This window comes from Pholis gunnellus (genome assembly GCF_910591455.1).
Source record: "Pholis gunnellus genome assembly, chromosome: 23".
Lineage (NCBI taxonomy): Eukaryota > Metazoa > Chordata > Actinopteri > Perciformes > Pholidae > Pholis > Pholis gunnellus.
Window position 1 is genome coordinate 474,587 of NC_136550.1, and position 17,628 is coordinate 492,214.

At 40.7% G+C, this 17,628-nt stretch overlaps 2 protein-coding genes across 4 annotated transcripts; both read right to left on the reverse strand.

Annotated features, from left to right (window-relative positions):
- Nucleotides 1-2,059: 2,059 nt before the first annotated feature.
- On the reverse strand, nucleotides 2,060-7,145 carry cysltr3 (cysteinyl leukotriene receptor 3). Of its 2 annotated transcripts, none has more exons than XM_079185001.1 (5): nucleotides 7,062-7,145; nucleotides 4,668-4,860; nucleotides 3,580-3,747; nucleotides 3,307-3,474; nucleotides 2,060-2,948 (listed from the first exon to the last, which is right to left on the reverse strand). In XM_079185001.1, the coding sequence occupies exons 1-5, from the start codon at nucleotides 7,066-7,068 to the stop codon at nucleotides 2,444-2,446; spliced, it is 1,041 nt and encodes a 346-aa protein (XP_079041127.1). In that variant the 5' UTR covers nucleotides 7,069-7,145; the 3' UTR covers nucleotides 2,060-2,443. The 2 variants fall into 2 exon arrangements, with proteins under 2 accessions (XP_079041127.1, XP_079041126.1); XM_079185000.1 differs by having other exon boundaries at nucleotides 7,047-7,126.
- A 6,549-nt stretch (nucleotides 7,146-13,694) lies between these two features.
- On the reverse strand, nucleotides 13,695-16,701 carry LOC306714973 (butyrophilin-like protein 2). 2 transcript variants are annotated; one of them, XM_079185175.1, is made up of 3 exons: nucleotides 16,599-16,701; nucleotides 15,375-15,749; nucleotides 13,695-15,292 (listed from the first exon to the last, which is right to left on the reverse strand). In XM_079185175.1, exons 1-3 carry the CDS (start codon nucleotides 16,642-16,644, stop codon nucleotides 15,024-15,026), a joined length of 690 nt encoding a protein of 229 aa, XP_079041301.1. In that variant the 5' UTR covers nucleotides 16,645-16,701; the 3' UTR covers nucleotides 13,695-15,023. The 2 variants fall into 2 exon arrangements, with proteins under 2 accessions (XP_079041301.1, XP_079041302.1); XM_079185176.1 differs by having other exon boundaries at nucleotides 15,375-15,734; nucleotides 16,599-16,700.
- Nucleotides 16,702-17,628: the final 927 nt, after the last annotated feature.

Genomic DNA, 17,628 nt, shown 5'->3' on the forward strand with positions numbered 1-17,628 from the left:
TGCGTGGGGTTAGGAAACACCTGGAAGTCAGGAAGCACACACACACACACACACACACCTCCTCCTGTGATGTAATGAGTGAAAACAGACCACAGGGGGCGCTGTTGACTCAGTAGAAGAAGAAGTTGTTTTAAACTAGAATATTTCTGTGATTTGTGGTTTTACGTGTTGTTTTTATGTAAACTACCATGTTGACCTCTTTACTAAATATATACAAAAATCTCAAAGGGATTATCCTGAAAGTGTGTACTTAAGTATGAATTTAAGGTACTTGTACATTACTTTCTACGTCTCCCTCAGTCCATCTCAGAGGTACATATTGTACTTTTTACTCTACTACATCTCAGAGGTACATATTGTACTTTTTACTGTACTACATCTCTTGATTTGTGTCCGTCATGGCCGACATTGACTCATTGAGTAGAAAGGTTTTTCCTGTTTATGAGAGTAGAAGAAGAGAAACAAATCATTTCTGTAAAGACAAGATGAAGCAGAAGAAGAGAAGAAGAACATGTTTCCTCTACGTGACGGAAACTTATCCAGATATTTATTACCAAAGAAATGTAAACAAAGATTCTTCACTGGAAACAAGCTTATTCTCAGTAAGACCATCATTTACACACACACACACACACGCACACACATACACACACACAGACTCACACACACACACAGACTCACACACACACACACACACACACACACACAAACACACACACAGACTCACACACACACACACACGCGCACACACACACAGAGAGACTCACACACATAAACACACAAACACACACAAACACACACACAGACTCACTCACACACACACACACACACACACAGGGTTTAGTCAAAACTCTGGTTGTGTTGCCATGGTAACTGACAAATATATGTAAATATAAGCTGCTCTCTGGCTCCTCCCCCTTAAAGAGACAGACTTACTGTTTTATTTATTTCCTGTCTGTAGAACATAAATCTGGTTTAAGTTTGTTACTCATGAAAGTTAACGCTGTTATGTGTCGTCAGTCGTTTTGAACGTCTATTTGCCCTCATATTAAAATATTACAAAGAGTAAACACAACAACACCTGAACCCTCCTCAACAACCCATGAACCCTCCTCAACAACCCATGAACCCTCCTCAACACATGAACCCTCCTCAACAACACATGAACCCTCCTCAACAACACATGAACCCTCCTCAACAACACATGAACCCTCTTCAACAACACCTGAACCCTCCTCAACAACCCATGAACCCTCCTCAACAACCCATGAACCCTCCTCAACACATGAACCCTCCTCAACAACACATGAACCCTCCTCAACAACACATGAACCCTCTTCAACAACACCCGAACCCTCCTCAACAACCCATGAACCCTCCTCAACAACCCATGAACCCTCCTCAACAACATGAACCCTCCTCAACAACACATGAACCCTCCTCAACAACACATGAACCCTCTTCAACAACACATGAACCCTCCTCAACAACATGAACCCTCCTCAACAACACATGAACCCTCCTCAACAACACATGAACCCTCCTCAACAACACATGAACCCTCCTCAACAACACATGAACCCTCCTCAACAACACATGAACCCTCCTCAACAACACATGAACCCTCCTCAACAACACATGAACCCTCCTCAACACATGAACCCTCCTCAACACATGAACCCTCCTCAACACATGAACCCTCCTCAACACATGAACCCTCCTCAACAACACATGAACCCTCCTCAACAACACATGAACCCTCCTCAACACATGAACCCTCCTCAACACATGAACCCTCCTCAATAACACATGAACCCTCCTCAATAACACATGAACCCTCCTCAACAACACATGAACCCTCTTCAACAACCCATGAACCCTCCTCAACAACATGAACCCTCTTCAACACATGAACCCTCTTCAACAACCCATGAACCCTCCTCAACACATGAACCCTCCTCAACACAAATGTCTTTTATTTTAGGACAGAAAAGTGACACTTCATTAGCTATAAATATTTATTTTCATTTAAATACAATTAAATACATTTAAAGCTTGTATAAAAACACTATTACATGAGCAATGATGTTGAGTTTTAGGTTTTAGAAAAATTATAATATTGACTGGTCCCATCAGTAGCTTAAAGACCTTTTTGAGCCCTTAATGCACATTTTTCTGCATTTCTACAGACTTTGACATGGGGAATTACCCACAATTCATAGCGTTGTGACGTTAAACACAGGGGTTAACGTGAAGTTTGCATGTAGCTCATTGGTTGTTTGTCCTCATGTTATCATGATGATGATTTTTCAAATATTCCTTCAAGAAGTCCGTCTAAAGAATGCTTTAGCGTCGTGAAGTTAACGTGACTTGTCACAAAGTGCTTGAGCCCTTCACACTCAAGCACTTACCAGGTGACCTGAGTTACCTGAGGGTTCGGGGTTCAGGTTTTAGGGGGTACATAGGTGTTGTTCCTCCTCATGGACCCCTTCTTTAGAGAGGAGTGGGCGTTCCTCATGTTTTTCCTGAACGACCCGGTGGAGTAGTAGTACAGCAGCGGGTTGACCACGCTGTTGGACGCCGCCAAGCACAGCGTCACCACCACGGCCCGCTGCAGCGCCACCGTGATGCCGCAGTTCCAGCCGCCGCACACGGCGTGCAGGTGCAGCGACCGCACCACGTGGTAGGGCAGGAAGCAGATCAGGAAGGTCGCCGTCACCATGGCCACCAGGCGCACCGAGCGCCGCTGCTTGTCGCTACGACGGCGAGCGGTGGCGGCGGACTCACCTTCGAAGCGGGACTGGAGCGTGCGGACGATCTGGCTGTAGCAGACGATGATGGTGAGGAACGGGAGGAGGAAGCCCAGAGCCAATGCCACGTAGTTCATGATCAGGACAGTTACCCAAGAGGAGGGGCTAGACGGCTCGAAGCAACGAGGAAGCTCCTCCCTTCAGGGAACCGATAGATAATAGGTAAAGAAACAAGAACAAACATTTTCTGATTTCATCACTTAAATTCTCTCAATTCAGAGTCGAACTTCATTTAATTGTTCTTAAATATAATTTATTTATGAATAAAAAATAATTAAGTCACGAAAAATCTAATTAAACGAAAAACAAAAAAGTTGATGACGTTAAAAAGATTACGTTTACAAAAAGATTAAAAAAGAATACTGTATTAACATATTTAACATAATATATTATTAATTACTTGTTAAATGTAAGAAAATATTAAAGAAAAAAGTTAAAGAAAAAGTTAAAGAAAAAGTTAAAAAAGTATAAAAAGTAAAGAAAGATTTTGTCTCACCTGTACGTCACCCCACCTGTCAGGAAGGGGACAGAGGACACGCCCACAAACAGCCAGACTCCTAGACAGACCAATAGGGTTCGAAGGGGCGTGACCAGATCGCGGTGACGAAGAGGATGATTCACAGCGAGCCAACGGAGCGCGCTCAGTAGAGTGAGGAAGAGGATGCTGAGGAGGAAGAGTCATCTTTTAATGTGTGTTTGTTTGTTTGTTTGTTTGTTTGTTTGTGTGTGTGTGTGTTTGTGTTTGTGTGTGTGTGTGTGTGTGTGTTACCTTGTGTACAAGTTGACGTAGAAGCCGAAGACGCACAGTCGGCACAGCCAATCAGGGAAGTCCCAGACTCCGCCCTTGAAGTAATAAGCCAATCGCAGTGGGAGGGTGAGGGAGAAGCTCCCGTCTGATAGGGCGAGGTTCATCATGACCACGCAGGGGGCGGAGCTTCTGGGGAGGAAACAGGAAGAACACACCTTTATGTTAGTGTTAGACATCTGGAAGAGTTTTTATTATTTTATTTATTATTTTATACTTTGTAGAAAAAAAAAAGTCAAATGAAAAATGTATGAAGTTAAAAAAGATAAAGATGTTGAATTTAAAAAATCATACTGTAATATTATCCTATTATAAAATATATAATCTTTATAACCGTTCAAACTTATTTTAAATAAATTTAAATTAAAAAGATAAAAAGATGTTTAAAGGGAAGATAAAGCAAATATATGAATCAATTAAATTATAACAAACTCTTTAAATGCAAAACAATATGAAACAAGTTCAAGGGACGAATAGAAAATAAAACGTTTTTCATAAATGTAAATATTTTACAGCAACAAACTGTCAGCTGTTGAATGACATCATCACTGATATGAGCAGTTTACAGAAACGTCCAGATGAAGCTGCTGCTCAGTTAAGATATGATGTTTGCCTGTTATTCAAATCTCTGAATGTGGGAAACTAAAGAACATCGGCTCCAGTGATGTGACAGCGAGGTCTCAGTGTTTAAACAGTGTTTAGTGTTTAACAGTTAATCATAACTTCACATCCTCCACCGCTCGCTCTGATGCATCGAACACTAAAATAAACTACATGACGTCATCTGAGGGATTAAAAACAGGTTCTTCTTCAATCCGCTGAGAAAGAAAAACAAAATAACTTCCTGAAGAGAGAAGCAATGCAGCTTTTTAAAATGTCCGACTAACCAGAAAGACCTGCTAACCAGGCTCGGCCCTGAGGCTACTCCACTACCCAGCATGCCCCTGGCTGTCTGGAGGTCAATGGAGAAACTTCCCAGCATAGAGATACACGTTTGCATGTTTTAATGATAAAGGTTGAGAATGAATGGAAGTCAAACTGGAGGTACAGACCTGCGGTTTCCCTGCAGGAAGAAGACTGCCAGCGCTCCGATGTTGCAGAGAATGGCGACCGGACACAGCAGCAGGTAGGTGACGGTGTAGGCGTGGTACTTGAACGCATCGTCGTTGTGGAAACACTTCACCAGCTCATTGGCCACCGAGGAGTTGTTGCTGACGTTGCCCATGAGAGTGTTGAGCAGGCTTACTGTAAAATATAAAATATAAGTATCGTCACTGAATATGTCTCAATACACACCAGTTATTGACACACACACACATATTAAACATCAATACTTCATGCAGACATTCAGACTGGAGCGCTGTGGCAGCACGTCACGAAATGTTTAAAGGCTGAAATAATAACTGATATCTCATTTTATGACTCTGAGACAAACGGTACCTGAAGGCACCACGGATCAAAACCACAAGACCAGGAAACTGATGCTGTCTGTGTGTGTGTGTGTGTGTGTGTGTGTGTGGGGTATGTAAACCAGCCGGACGGTTTTAAACAAAGCTGCTTTCAAACGGTGTACTCTGTGTACTCTGTGTACTCTAATATAACAGATCAAGTAGAATACAGTTAGAGGAGCTGCTGTATTTGTAAACATCATCTTCATAATGTTCTTGATAATGTTACGGCCAAAATGATATTAACTTCATATTTATAGACTTCATACAGTTTGTTGTGTCGACTGAAGATGAACATTAAACCACTGAATGACTCCCAACACGTACAAACACTCACTGCTGTGACCTTTGACCTCCTCACTGACTCGTATTTATAGTGTCGATCCTCAGAGACCGACAACCAACGGAAGACGAAGTCCACAAGGACAAACGTCTGACTTTAAGAGTTCATGAAAACCTCGTCCTAACATTTCATGTTCTCGCTCATTTTGTATCTTTGTGTTGTTTTGTCTCTTTGTGTTGTTTTGACTCTTTGTGTTGTTTTGTCTCTTTGTGTTGTTTTGTCTCTTTGTGTTGTTTTGACTCTTTGTGTTGTTTTGACTCTTTGTGTTGTTTTGTCTCTTTGTGTTGTTTTGTATCTTTGTGTTGTTTTGACTCTTTGTGTTGTTTTGACTCTTTGTGTTGTTTTGACTCTTTGTGTTGTTTTGACTCTGTGTGTTGTTTTGTCTCTTTGTGTTGTTTTGTCTCTTTGTGTTGTTTTGACTCTTTGTGTTGTTTTGACTCTTTGTGTTGTTTTGTCTCTTTGTGTTGTTTTGTATCTTTGTGTTGTTTTGACTCTTTGTGTTGTTTTGACTCTTTGTGTTGTTTTGACTCTTTGTGTTGTTTTGACTCTTTGTGTTGTTTTGACTCTTTGTGTTGTTTTGACTCTTTGTGTTGTTTTGACTCTTTGTGTTGTTTTGACTCTGTGTGTTGTTTTGACTCTTTGTGTTGTTTTGACTCTTTGTGTTGTTTTGTCTCTTTGTGTTGTTTTGTATCTTTGTGTTGTTTTGACTCTGTGTGTTGTTTTGACTCTTTGTGTTGTTTTGACTCTGTGTGTTGTTTTGACTCTTTGTGTTGTTTTGACTCTTTGTGTTGTTTTGACTCTTTGTGTTGTTTTGTCTCTTTGTGTTGTTTTGACTCTTTGTGTTGTTTTGTATCTTTGTGCTGTTTTGACTCTTTGTGTTGTTTTGACTCTTTGTGTTGTTTTGACTCTTTGTGTTGTTTTGACTCTTTGTGTTGTTTTGTCTCTTTGTGTTGTTTTGACTCTTTGTGTTGTTTTGTATCTTTGTGTTGTTTTGACTCTTTGTGTTGTTTTGTATCTTTGTGCTGTTTTGACTCTTTGTGTTGTTTTGACTCTTTGTGTTGTTTTGACTCTTTGTGTTGTTTTGTCTCTTTGTGTTGTCTCTTTGTGTTGCTTTAATAATGTAATATTTAATATTTAAACTCGGATGTCGTGGACTCAATGGAGTGAAGGTAAAAGTTATTCTCTTTGTATTTTGCTCAATGATTTTTGAAACTATTGAAACACATTGAAACTATAATAATATTTATAAAATGTGGAGAAAATCTGAGCCGAATATTTACAGTAAAAGAAGAGACGATGAGAAGATGAACCTTCAGAGAGAAACGTTGTTTTTGCAAAGATAAAGAGACAAATTCAACTTATTATAAAAGGTTGGATTCAGTATTTAATGCTGCGTTTAGTTCTTCATCATCGTCATCATCATTCCTTCACATCAGCGTCGAGTCCTTTTGTCTGATCAGTCGTTTGCTTCTTTGAGTTTACTTTTGAACAGCCGTTGACTCACATCATCAGACAGTCGGCATGAAGCTAAAGAGCACTGAAGACCATTTAAGGCTTTGAACTGTAAGAAAGATCTCAACCTGAACTCATGTTTAAAAGTCCTCACTCAACGTTCATCCGCTCACCGTTCATCCACTCACCGTTCATCCACTCACCGTTCATCCGTTCATCCGTCCGTCCGTCCGTCCGTCTGCTTCTGATCCTCTGCTAACGTTCAGGATTCTGATCCTCTGAGAGACGTTAGTGGGAGTGTTAGAGGGTTTACCATGGAAGTACACGCACACACACGCACACACACACACACACACACACACACACACACACACACACACACACACAGGCAGAGAGCCAACTCATTAATTCTTCACTTCATGATTGAACTCTCAGGTATTTCTAAACTGTTGTTCTCTTCAGAACAAGAATCTGGATCCTAAAATAAAAACGAGACGACGTTTCACAAACGAGTTTTACATGAAACTAGTTCATTCATGTGTGACACCCAATACACTGTAAACACACACACACACACACACAAGCACACAAACACACACACATCAACACACAAGCACACAAACACACACACGCACACACACACACACATTAACACACACACACAGAAACACACACACAGACACACATATAAACACACACATAAAAAAAGAAGAAAAAAAAGAAGAAAAAAGAAAAAAAAGAAGAAAAAAGAAAAAGAAAAAAAGGAGAAGAAGAAAAAGAAGAAACTCCATCGTCGTCTAATGACATCATCAATTAGCCGATCAAAAGAAAAATAATCATAATAATTAAGTAAATGTCTTCTGATTGCGTGATGAATCGCTAATAAACATGTTTAACATAATTTATAGTAAATAAATAATAATCAATAAACATAAAACTAAACAACGTACAATTAATTATATTGTAATTATTTCTCTTCATGGTTTCACTAATAATTGTAGTTCTTGTTCTGCTTTCATATATAAGTATTTATTTTGTAAAGCACATTTATTTCATTAAAGTTCTCTACAGATAAATTAATTATTAATATTAAAACTGAGAATAATTTTTCAAATTTAAAAATGATAAAAAATAAATTTCTTCAGGACAGAAACAAACTTTGTTCTCAGCGACATTTTAATTGTGTCGATGTTTGTGTTCATTTTAAAGTTGACGTCGTGTTTCATCAATAAAAACAAAACTTGAGTTTATTATTATTATGAGTTTATTTTATTTTTAAATGAAACATTTTGCTGTGAAAGTTTGAAGAGAAGTCGGGTTGAAGTTCGTTTTGAAAAATGTGAAAAGAGAATTAAATCAAAACTTTACCACAATAATAATAATTAAATATCACAAGTTTAATACAAACAATATCATTTAGATGAAGTCGTTCTTTGTTTACAAAGAAAAGTTTCAAGAATAAAGAAAAACATAACAATAATATGACAAAGAGGAAAAACTTTCATAAAGTTCATAAAAAACAAGATTATGAGAAACAAATGAGTAGTTTGAGGAGAAAAAGTCACAATTTTAAGAGAATATTTTGAGCACATTTTAAAAGGAAACTCATAATATTTCCAGGAATAAATAAAAGTTAAAATATAAAATATAAATGTTTTTTCTATAAAATGCTTTAGTTTATATATATATATATTTATATATACAGTGGTGGCCGTCAGGGCCTCAAAGCCTTCTCTGCTGGCCTAAACAGAATCACAAAGTTAGAGCTATTTTATAATTTAATAATGTTTCTTAAATACACTACATGTATCATGATTTATAAAAATATTTTTCCATCATCTTATGTTCTCATTGCACAGCTACTGTGCTCCTCAGCTGCTCTGCTTCAGTGCAGCTTGTTTTAAGTAGAGCTTTGATCCAATCAGAGTTCACCTCTGTGTCTCTAGGTAGAAGAGAGGCCCCAGGCCTGCAGACTCACCAGTGAATCCATGTGCAGGTTAAGTGAATGGGGACGATGTTGTTGATCGTCATAGTGTTCAACCAATCAGATCTTTAGTTTGACATGGTGGGCGTATTCTTTGACGTGTCAGAGCTGCTAGCTGGCCTACATGTACGTGATTGGTCAGTGGGCTAGCGTGACATGTTGGGCGGTGACGATCCCAACATCTGCTGCCTCTGTGGAGCGACATGTTCAGCCTCAAACGCATTAAAACGTGTTCAAGAAACACAACTGAGGAGGCTCGATGTCTTCACTGGCGTCCATGAATCCAGAAGAACTTCTTACTGGAACTACAACACACGGATGAACTGAACAACGTGAGATTAAACTCTTTATTAACAAAGAAAGGAGGATGGACTTTGTCTTTAAACAGTGAACAGCAGCTCTGGTAAGTTAAATGTGTTTGTTTTTACATCTGCAGCAGCTTTAAGATGCTTGTTTATATATTATTATTTGTGCAACTTGTTTTTATGAAGATGGATTTTTGTTTGGTTTAATATGTGATAGGAACCATTGTTACGTCCAACGTTGCTCTGGGGACATATTTAGCTGGTGCCAGTGTTGCCAACTTGGCGACTCTCTCGCTAAATCTGGTGACTTTCCAAACCCTCATGGAGACTTTTTTTGTCAAAAGCTACTAGAGACAAATCTAGAGACTTGTTCTGGTGTTGAGACGTTAAAGCTCGTAGTTCTGCTCCGTGTGAACGAGCAGCAGGAGCTGCTGTGAGCCGCTCAAAGCTCTCACAGCCTCGCGCTGCAGCCAGAGCAGAGAGGAGACGAGTCTCTATCTACAGGTGTTGAGCTGCATTTTTACATCTTCTCCCTCTACACCAGCGACTGCCCCTCAGAGGACCCGTCTGTTAGACTCCTGAAGGTCTCAGACGGTGATGAGTCTGCTACAGACGGAGGCTGAACAGCTGGTCCTCTGGTGTGATCAGAACAACCTGGAGCTGAACCAGCTCAACACTGTGGAGATGACAGTGGACTTCAGGAGGAGCCCCCCAACACTGCCCCCCCCTCACTATACCCAACAGCACCGTGTCCGCTGTGGAGACCTTCAGGTTTCTGGGATCCACAATCTCCCAGGACCTGAAGTGGGCCTCTAACATCGACACCATCAGGAAAAAGGCCCAGCAGAGGTTGAACTTCCTGCACCAGCTCAGGAAGTTCAACCTGCCTCAGGAGCTGCTGGTCCTGTTCTACTCCACCATCCTCCAGTCTGTTCTCTGCTCCTCCATCACGGTCTGGTTTGGATCGGCCACCAAACAGGACCGGAACAGACTACAACGGACCGTCAGGTCTGCAGAGAGGATCATTGGTTCCAGCCTGCCCCCCATCCTGGACCTGTTCACCTCCAGAGTCAGGAAGCGGGCTGAAAGATCACTGCAACATGAACCAGTCTCAGTGTAGTCCTGATCCTCTATATGAACCAGTCTCAGTGTAGTCCTGATCCTCTATATGAACCAGTCTCAGTGTAGTCCTGATCCTCTATATGAACCAGTCTCAGTGTAGTCCTGATCCTCTATTCTACAGGGAGGCACGCAGCATATATGATCCTATATTATGACTCTCAGTCTAAACCCTGACCCGGGACAACATGATCCTTAATGTGCTGGAACTCGATATTACCGTCATGGAGCAGCAGAGAGCAGCAGAGAGCAGCAGTGAGCAGCAGAGAGCAGCAGTGAGCAGCAGTGAGCAGCAGAGAGCAGCAGAGAGCAGCAGTGAGCAGCAGAGAGCAGCAGAGAGCAGCAGTGAGCAGCAGAGAGCAGCAGTGAGCAGCAGAGAGCAGCAGAGAGCAGCAGTGAGCAGCAGAGAGCAGCAGAGAGCAGCAGTGAGCAGCAGAGAGCAGCAGTGAGCAGCAGAGAGCAGCAGAGAGCAGCAGTGAGCAGCAGTGAGCAGCAGAGAGCAGCAGAGAGCAGCAGAGAGCAGCAGTGAGCAGCAGAGAGCAGCAGAGAGCAGCAGTGAGCAGCAGAGAGCAGCAGAGAGCAGCAGTGAGCAGCAGTGAGCAGCAGTGAGCAGCAGTGAGCAGCAGAGAGCAGCAGAGAGCAGCAGTGAGCAGCAGAGAGCAGCAGTGAGCAGCAGAGAGCAGCAGTGAGCAGCAGAGAGCAGCAGAGAGCAGCAGTGAGCAGCAGAGAGCAGCAGAGAGCAGCAGAGAGCAGCAGAGAGCAGCAGTGAGCAGCAGAGAGCAGCAGAGAGCAGCAGTGAGCAGCAGAGGACGCTGATTGTTGTTGCGCATCCGGGACAAGAACACAAGAGAATAATAATTATATAATAATTTAGAATAATGTGTTTAACTTGTGCAGCAATGAGCTGATTTATTAAACATGAATTATGAATGTTGTTCTCTTCCTGTCAGCAGCCAGCAGGGGGCAGCACTGAGAACTCTAACACAGCAGGAAGTAACGAGGAACAGAAGTAAACGCTGTTTCAGCAGTAAAATAATCAGAAACAGAAACGCTTCAATAAATAGAAGAAGACACGAGCTGAGCAGAGTTCATCATGTCAGAATAACTGTGTGCTTCAGTTCATAAACATGAGAGATCAACATGAGAAAGACTTCAGATCAGTCTGAACACGTTTCATCTGAATGCAAAACATGTTTCACCAGAAGACACACCCTGTTCCAAGAAGAACACACACACGCACACACACACACACACACACACACCCATAAAGCACATATTCAATAACAAGACAACGATCAGCTGATCAAACTGTTCACACACAAGGAAACACAGAGCAGGTTAACGGAGCTACTGTGTGTGTGTGTGTGTGTGTGGATGTATATGAATAAATACATAAAGTACCAGTGAACCACACACACACACACACACACACATCTACACACTTCTGTTTCTGTAAAGTGTTAAAACAAAGAATATAAATAATGTTTTCTGCAGAATGAGTTTATGTGGCTGCTCAATATATATCATATAATATATATATTATATGATATATATTATATATTATACTGAATTCCCTGTGAGGGTGACTACAATAAGATGTCCTGACGTGTTTATCAAAGTGTTATTTAGTAATTGTACTTTTAACAAAGTAGTATTGCATGTTGGAAACCTTAATGTTTTGCATTAAATTATTCTGGGATGTTTGCTGGAATCGATTGGATGTGGCTCAGCCTACAGAACATTGTTTTTGGCGGTTAGAATATAAACCCTCTCACTCAGATTACATCTGAGCCGCTCCCTTCCTGAGAATTGAAACTGAAGTAGAAACAGGAAGTGGTTGAATAACATTTGAATGTTTCATGTATATTATTACCTGCTTTATGACTCAGTTTCTCTTCAAACTGAAGAACTATTTAGAGGAAAAGTCCCTGAACTCACCAGAGACTCTGATCTGTTGTCTGTGAATCTTTCATGACATTAATCATGAATTATTTCTTTGTGCGTCAGTTGGCTCACAGCCAGCGAGTCAATCTGAACTACAAAGAGGACGAACAACACGTCCTCTCATGCTGACAGAGCGCGAAGAATTTGAGATTCAAAGCAGTTTGATTATGAGTTCATATCAGAACTTTAATGAGCTGCTGCAGAGTCTGATCAGAGCTAATAGAGCTCAGAGTTCACTGTGAAAGTCAAACTGTTCGTGAGTTGATTAAAACATGAACTTGTTTACTTGCTCAGACATTTAATGAACGTCAGCTCACAAAGGTCACAAGATAAACTCTCTTATTTACACGACAAACAGCGTGTTGACATGATAAATATAATAATACTGGAGCAATGAAGAGGATCACATCACCATGGAAACCATCTAGAACCTAAAGGTACCGTTCTTCATGAGAACAGTTCTCCTCTCTGGGTTTAACTTCCTCTTCTAACAGGTTGTTTGTGTTAAATGACTCTGAAGGCTTTATGTGACATTATGGTATATTCCACTGGAGGCTCATGTTCACCACAGGAAGCAGAAGAAATGTGTCAGAAGTCTCTGTGTGTTAACACAGAGACTGTGGGGGAAGGGCAGACGTTTCTCCATTATAGTTATTATTATTACACCACGTCCTCACAGACTCTGTGGAGCCATGAAGACACAAAGATCACATTACACACAAACCCTTAAAGCTACAGAGCAGCAACCAGGAACCAGGATGTAGTCACAAGTCTTCACTGTGTGTGTGTGTGTGTGTGTGTGTAGAAACACGCCTCTATTCGGTCACATCAATACAAAATAAAAGCCTAAATGATCAGCTGTGATAACTTCACCATCAACTTGTTAACTTGAGTTCTGGAGTCGTTGACTTTATTCTTCACACTGTAAAAAATGAAATCATCTTTTCTTTTATTCTTGACTCGTGTTAGTAGAACAGTTCATAGTTTCTGTTTAGTGAATCTAATCAGATGTTATTAGCATATTTATATATATATATATGCTAATATATATATATATATATTAGCATATATAGCGTATATATATATACGCTATATATATACATATGCTAATATATATATATATATATGCTAATATATATCTATATACGCTAATATATATTAGCGTATATATATTTATATATCCCAGCATGCATTGCATTGAAACCCTTTTCTCTCGTTGCTCTGTTTACAGACGTTGGTCTTCGCTCTGAGAGAGATTGTGGACTTTTTATTGAACAGTGATGATACATCCCATAGTGTGCCTTCCAGTGTTCTTTGTGTTGAGCACAGGTGTGTCTGCTGTCATTGTTCAGGTCAGATCTACCTGTTTGAACAATGCTCCAGGTGTTATGTGTACCAACAGGTTCTACTTTCAGCTTCCTCACAAAGAAACCAGCAGCTGATCCTCTTTGAACATTTCAATCATTTACTTTCTTCTTCTTGTCTTTATGGTGAAAATATGAGAATTTATTTAGAAAAATATGAATTTACAAAATATGCACAAATACATGACATTACATTCATTTAGCAGACTTACAGTCAGTGTGTTCAACATGTTCAAGAGAACTACTCGTCACTAGAAGTCATGAGTGCATCTCCTTTAAACATCTCAGAAACGTACAGAAACACACTATGAACACAACCAGAGGAAGAATCAGGGCAAAGCTCTCAAACACATTCTCTGTGTTTTATTAAAAGTTTATGATTCAGATGAAATAATGAATTGTTGCTTCTTTCAGGAACTTATCTTTACTTGTTGAAGATTCTTTAGTTTTACTTTTGTTTATTCACATTATTTCATAACATTTAATTCAGATCTACTGTAGATAATAAATGAATAAAGTCTCATTCTGGGATGGACTCGTCCTGACATCTTGTGATCTGGTTTTAAGAGTTTCATGAACTCCTCAGTTTAAATCACACGGTTCATCTTTATCCTTTTCATGAGCTGGACATGTATTATACACGTGTGTATATATATATATATATATATATACATATATATATATATACACACACACAGGAGGCCTCGTATTACTAATCTAAAGTACACATTTCACATCGTAGAACAAATGTGTTAATAACTCGACATATGAAACACAAACACCTGATTACACCAGAGCTGAGAGGTTCTGTCTAAAGCGATGAATACATGTGAATAAGGTGAATAAAGGTGAATACATGTGATTAAAGGTGAATAAAGGTGAATAAAGGTGAATAAAGGTGAATAAAGGTGATTAAAGGTGATTAAAGGTGAATAAAGGTGATTAAAGGTGAATAAAGGTGAATAAGGTGAATAAAGGCTCGTCGTGATAACATCTCTGGTTGCTGTAGGGTTAGTTTTGTGTACGTTAGAATATTTATATTAATCTCTAATTTGTTACTGCAGCATCTGTTGAATTCATAAACTCTGCATGTGTGTGTTGGCTCTCTTGACTGTGTTTATGATTGCATTAGTCTGACCCTCCTCTGGTACCAACATGTCATGGGAGACCCTAACAGGACGGATCTGTCCCGACATCACAGCTACCAGGATCAACAGGTACACAAACCCCTCCGCCTCAATAAGGCTGCAATCGTGGAGGGGAGTCAAGATGTCCACGCTATCAGGAATCTCACTGCTTCTTCTTGGCAAAGCCCCAATCGAGCGCTCTGATTGGCCCTGAACCCATCGTCACTGCTTCTAGCAGCTCTACGTGGGCGGAGTTTAGCCAAGAAGAGCAGTGAGATTAATGATTACACTGATAGTTACAGCAACCAGGGAGATTATTGGTTCACGGTGAAGAGTCTGCGGTCTGTAGGTCTTCTGGGGGTTTGATGAACTGATCGTTCACCTCAACATCTTCATCTGATCTCTTGACCAGATGTTTTTTGTGCACTCTGCGACCAAACACAAACACAACGGCTCCAAGAATTACAAGAAGCAACACAAAACCTGCTACAGACCCAGCGAAAGACCGAAGAACGTGTTTGTTCATGGTGTTGTCATTCATGGTGTTGTCGTTCACGGTGTTGTCGTTCACGGTGTTGTCGTTCTCTGAACCTGAAGATTAAAACACACATTATTCATGTGAACTGCAGCTCCAACCTGTTCCACACTGAGCTCCTCTAACTCAATAACTCACCTGTGACCTTCAGCTGGATGGTTCTGACCGGCTTGTCGTCGATGAAGGCTCCTTTGATGAAGGCTCTCTTTGTGCGTCTTGAATCTCCGGCTGCCACCAAACACTTGTACGTTCCGGTGTCGTTGAGGACCACGTCCTTCAGACGCAGAGACAAGTCTCCTCCTTTATGCTGGAGGTCCACCAGCTCCACCCGGCCCTTAAAGGTGGAGTCTTGGTGGTCTGGATAATAGTGGCCATCGGTGTAAAACAGGATGAACTTTGATGGCCGGTCGTCTTTGATCCACTCTACAGCTCTGATGGGGGTTCTGCTGTCACTGCAGTCCAGAGTGATTGTGTCTCCTACTTCTACTTTTACTTCTTCTACTGAAACAAGACCTAAAAACATCCAGAACAAAGAGTGAGCTCTCTTCACATCACAATCAGCTTTACTGGCCACATGTGTGTGTGTGTGTGAACACAAACATGGAATGTGACTCTGGTTTACACATTGCTCTCAATGTACAAACACAGAATATACAATAAACATGAAAAATATAAAAACAAGAACATTAAAGACAACAAAGAAACTAAGCATAAACATTAACATACTATGTACAATATACTGTAAATGAACAACAATGACAATGGATGATGGATTTGGTAGTGCAGGGGCGACTGTGGCTGAGTGGAGAGCAGGGCCGTCAGAAGGTCGGTGGTTCGATCCCCGGCTCCACTAGTCGCATGTCGATGTGTCGTTGAGCAAAACACTAAACCCCAAACTGCTCCCGTAGCTGTTCCTACGGTGTGATAGCATCTGAATTGTAAGTTGCTAAATGCAAGGAGCAGTTTGTCTGATTACTTGTTCAGTTAATCCGGTTAACCAAGGTTTCTCCTTGACGACCGACATCAGTCTTTTTGTTGTTGTTTGATTTCAACCAATCACAAGACTACACAGCCCCACCCCATCCTTAAATTACCGTCTGTCCAGTCAGTCAGTACAACCTCCCGTTCACATCTAAAGTTAAATACAACTTATGAATAAATATGAACTCATTTATTGTTTCAAACATAAAGAAACGTTAAGTTCTTTAAACTTTTCAAAGATCCAGTCTGATTATCAAACAAGCTGAAATTAACTGAGACAAAGATCATGAAGTAAACTATTATACTCCATCTACCAATATTTACCAAAACTAATCACAATTATTTCACAAAACTAAGATATATTATCAAGTTGATCTTTACCAGCTGCTCCAGTCAGAAGAAATGACAGGATGAGGAATGAATCCATGATAGCAGAGTGAGAGCAGATATGCTGCTGGTCCTGTCTGTACTTTGTACTCTCACACTCTGGTTACAGGGTGTGTGAGTACAGAGTACAGACAGATGGTTGACTCATGACTGCGCATGTGCTTTGAAGGAAACACCCCAGTGAAGGAAACGCAACAGAAAGTACATCAGAGCGTAATAATCCTTCATGAGTAAATGAAGCTGCAGCTCTTTCACTTTGTTAAAGATTGAGAATGAGACTTAAACACCTCATCAACAATTACTACAGAGAAGTTCTAAAACACGAATGAAGTTCAATCCTGTGATTAAAGAAGTATTCAGGGTCTGTGTTTGAGTTCAGACTGCATGAGAGACTCAACACTGAGCAGAAACACCTGAAGCTTTAATCACCACCACCTCACAGCGAGTACACTCTTAAATACTTTATATATATATATATATATATATATATACACACACACACACACACACACACACACACACACACACACACACACACACACACACACACACACACGACTACTGTGTCTGTAAGAGCCACTCCTAGTCAACATGGCCCTCTGCTGGACTCAAGAGTTTCTGGTAAGTTGTCTACACTCTGCGCATGACGGCTAAAAAACACACACACACACACACACACACACACACATTACACCGAGACTCTGGCTTCAGAATAAAAAGGAACACAGCACGAACAAACATGGCGGAGAAGAAAGCAGCACACTGTGGTGTATTGACGAGGCGGACCACATGTAGCGTTGGTTATTTATTCGGCCATCGTAAACTCTAAGTCTGTACTGCGCATGCGCGCTACAGTTACTGTGAAAGGACCGTGTTCACCGAGGTCCGAAGAGCATTGGTCCTCATTTACACCCGATAACGTAATGTGATCAATACACCACATCATTCCGACACCTTCCTGAGATCTGCTGCCGTCTTCACCATCACCCAGTTCAGCCTGGGATGGAAAATCTAATGAAAGGCT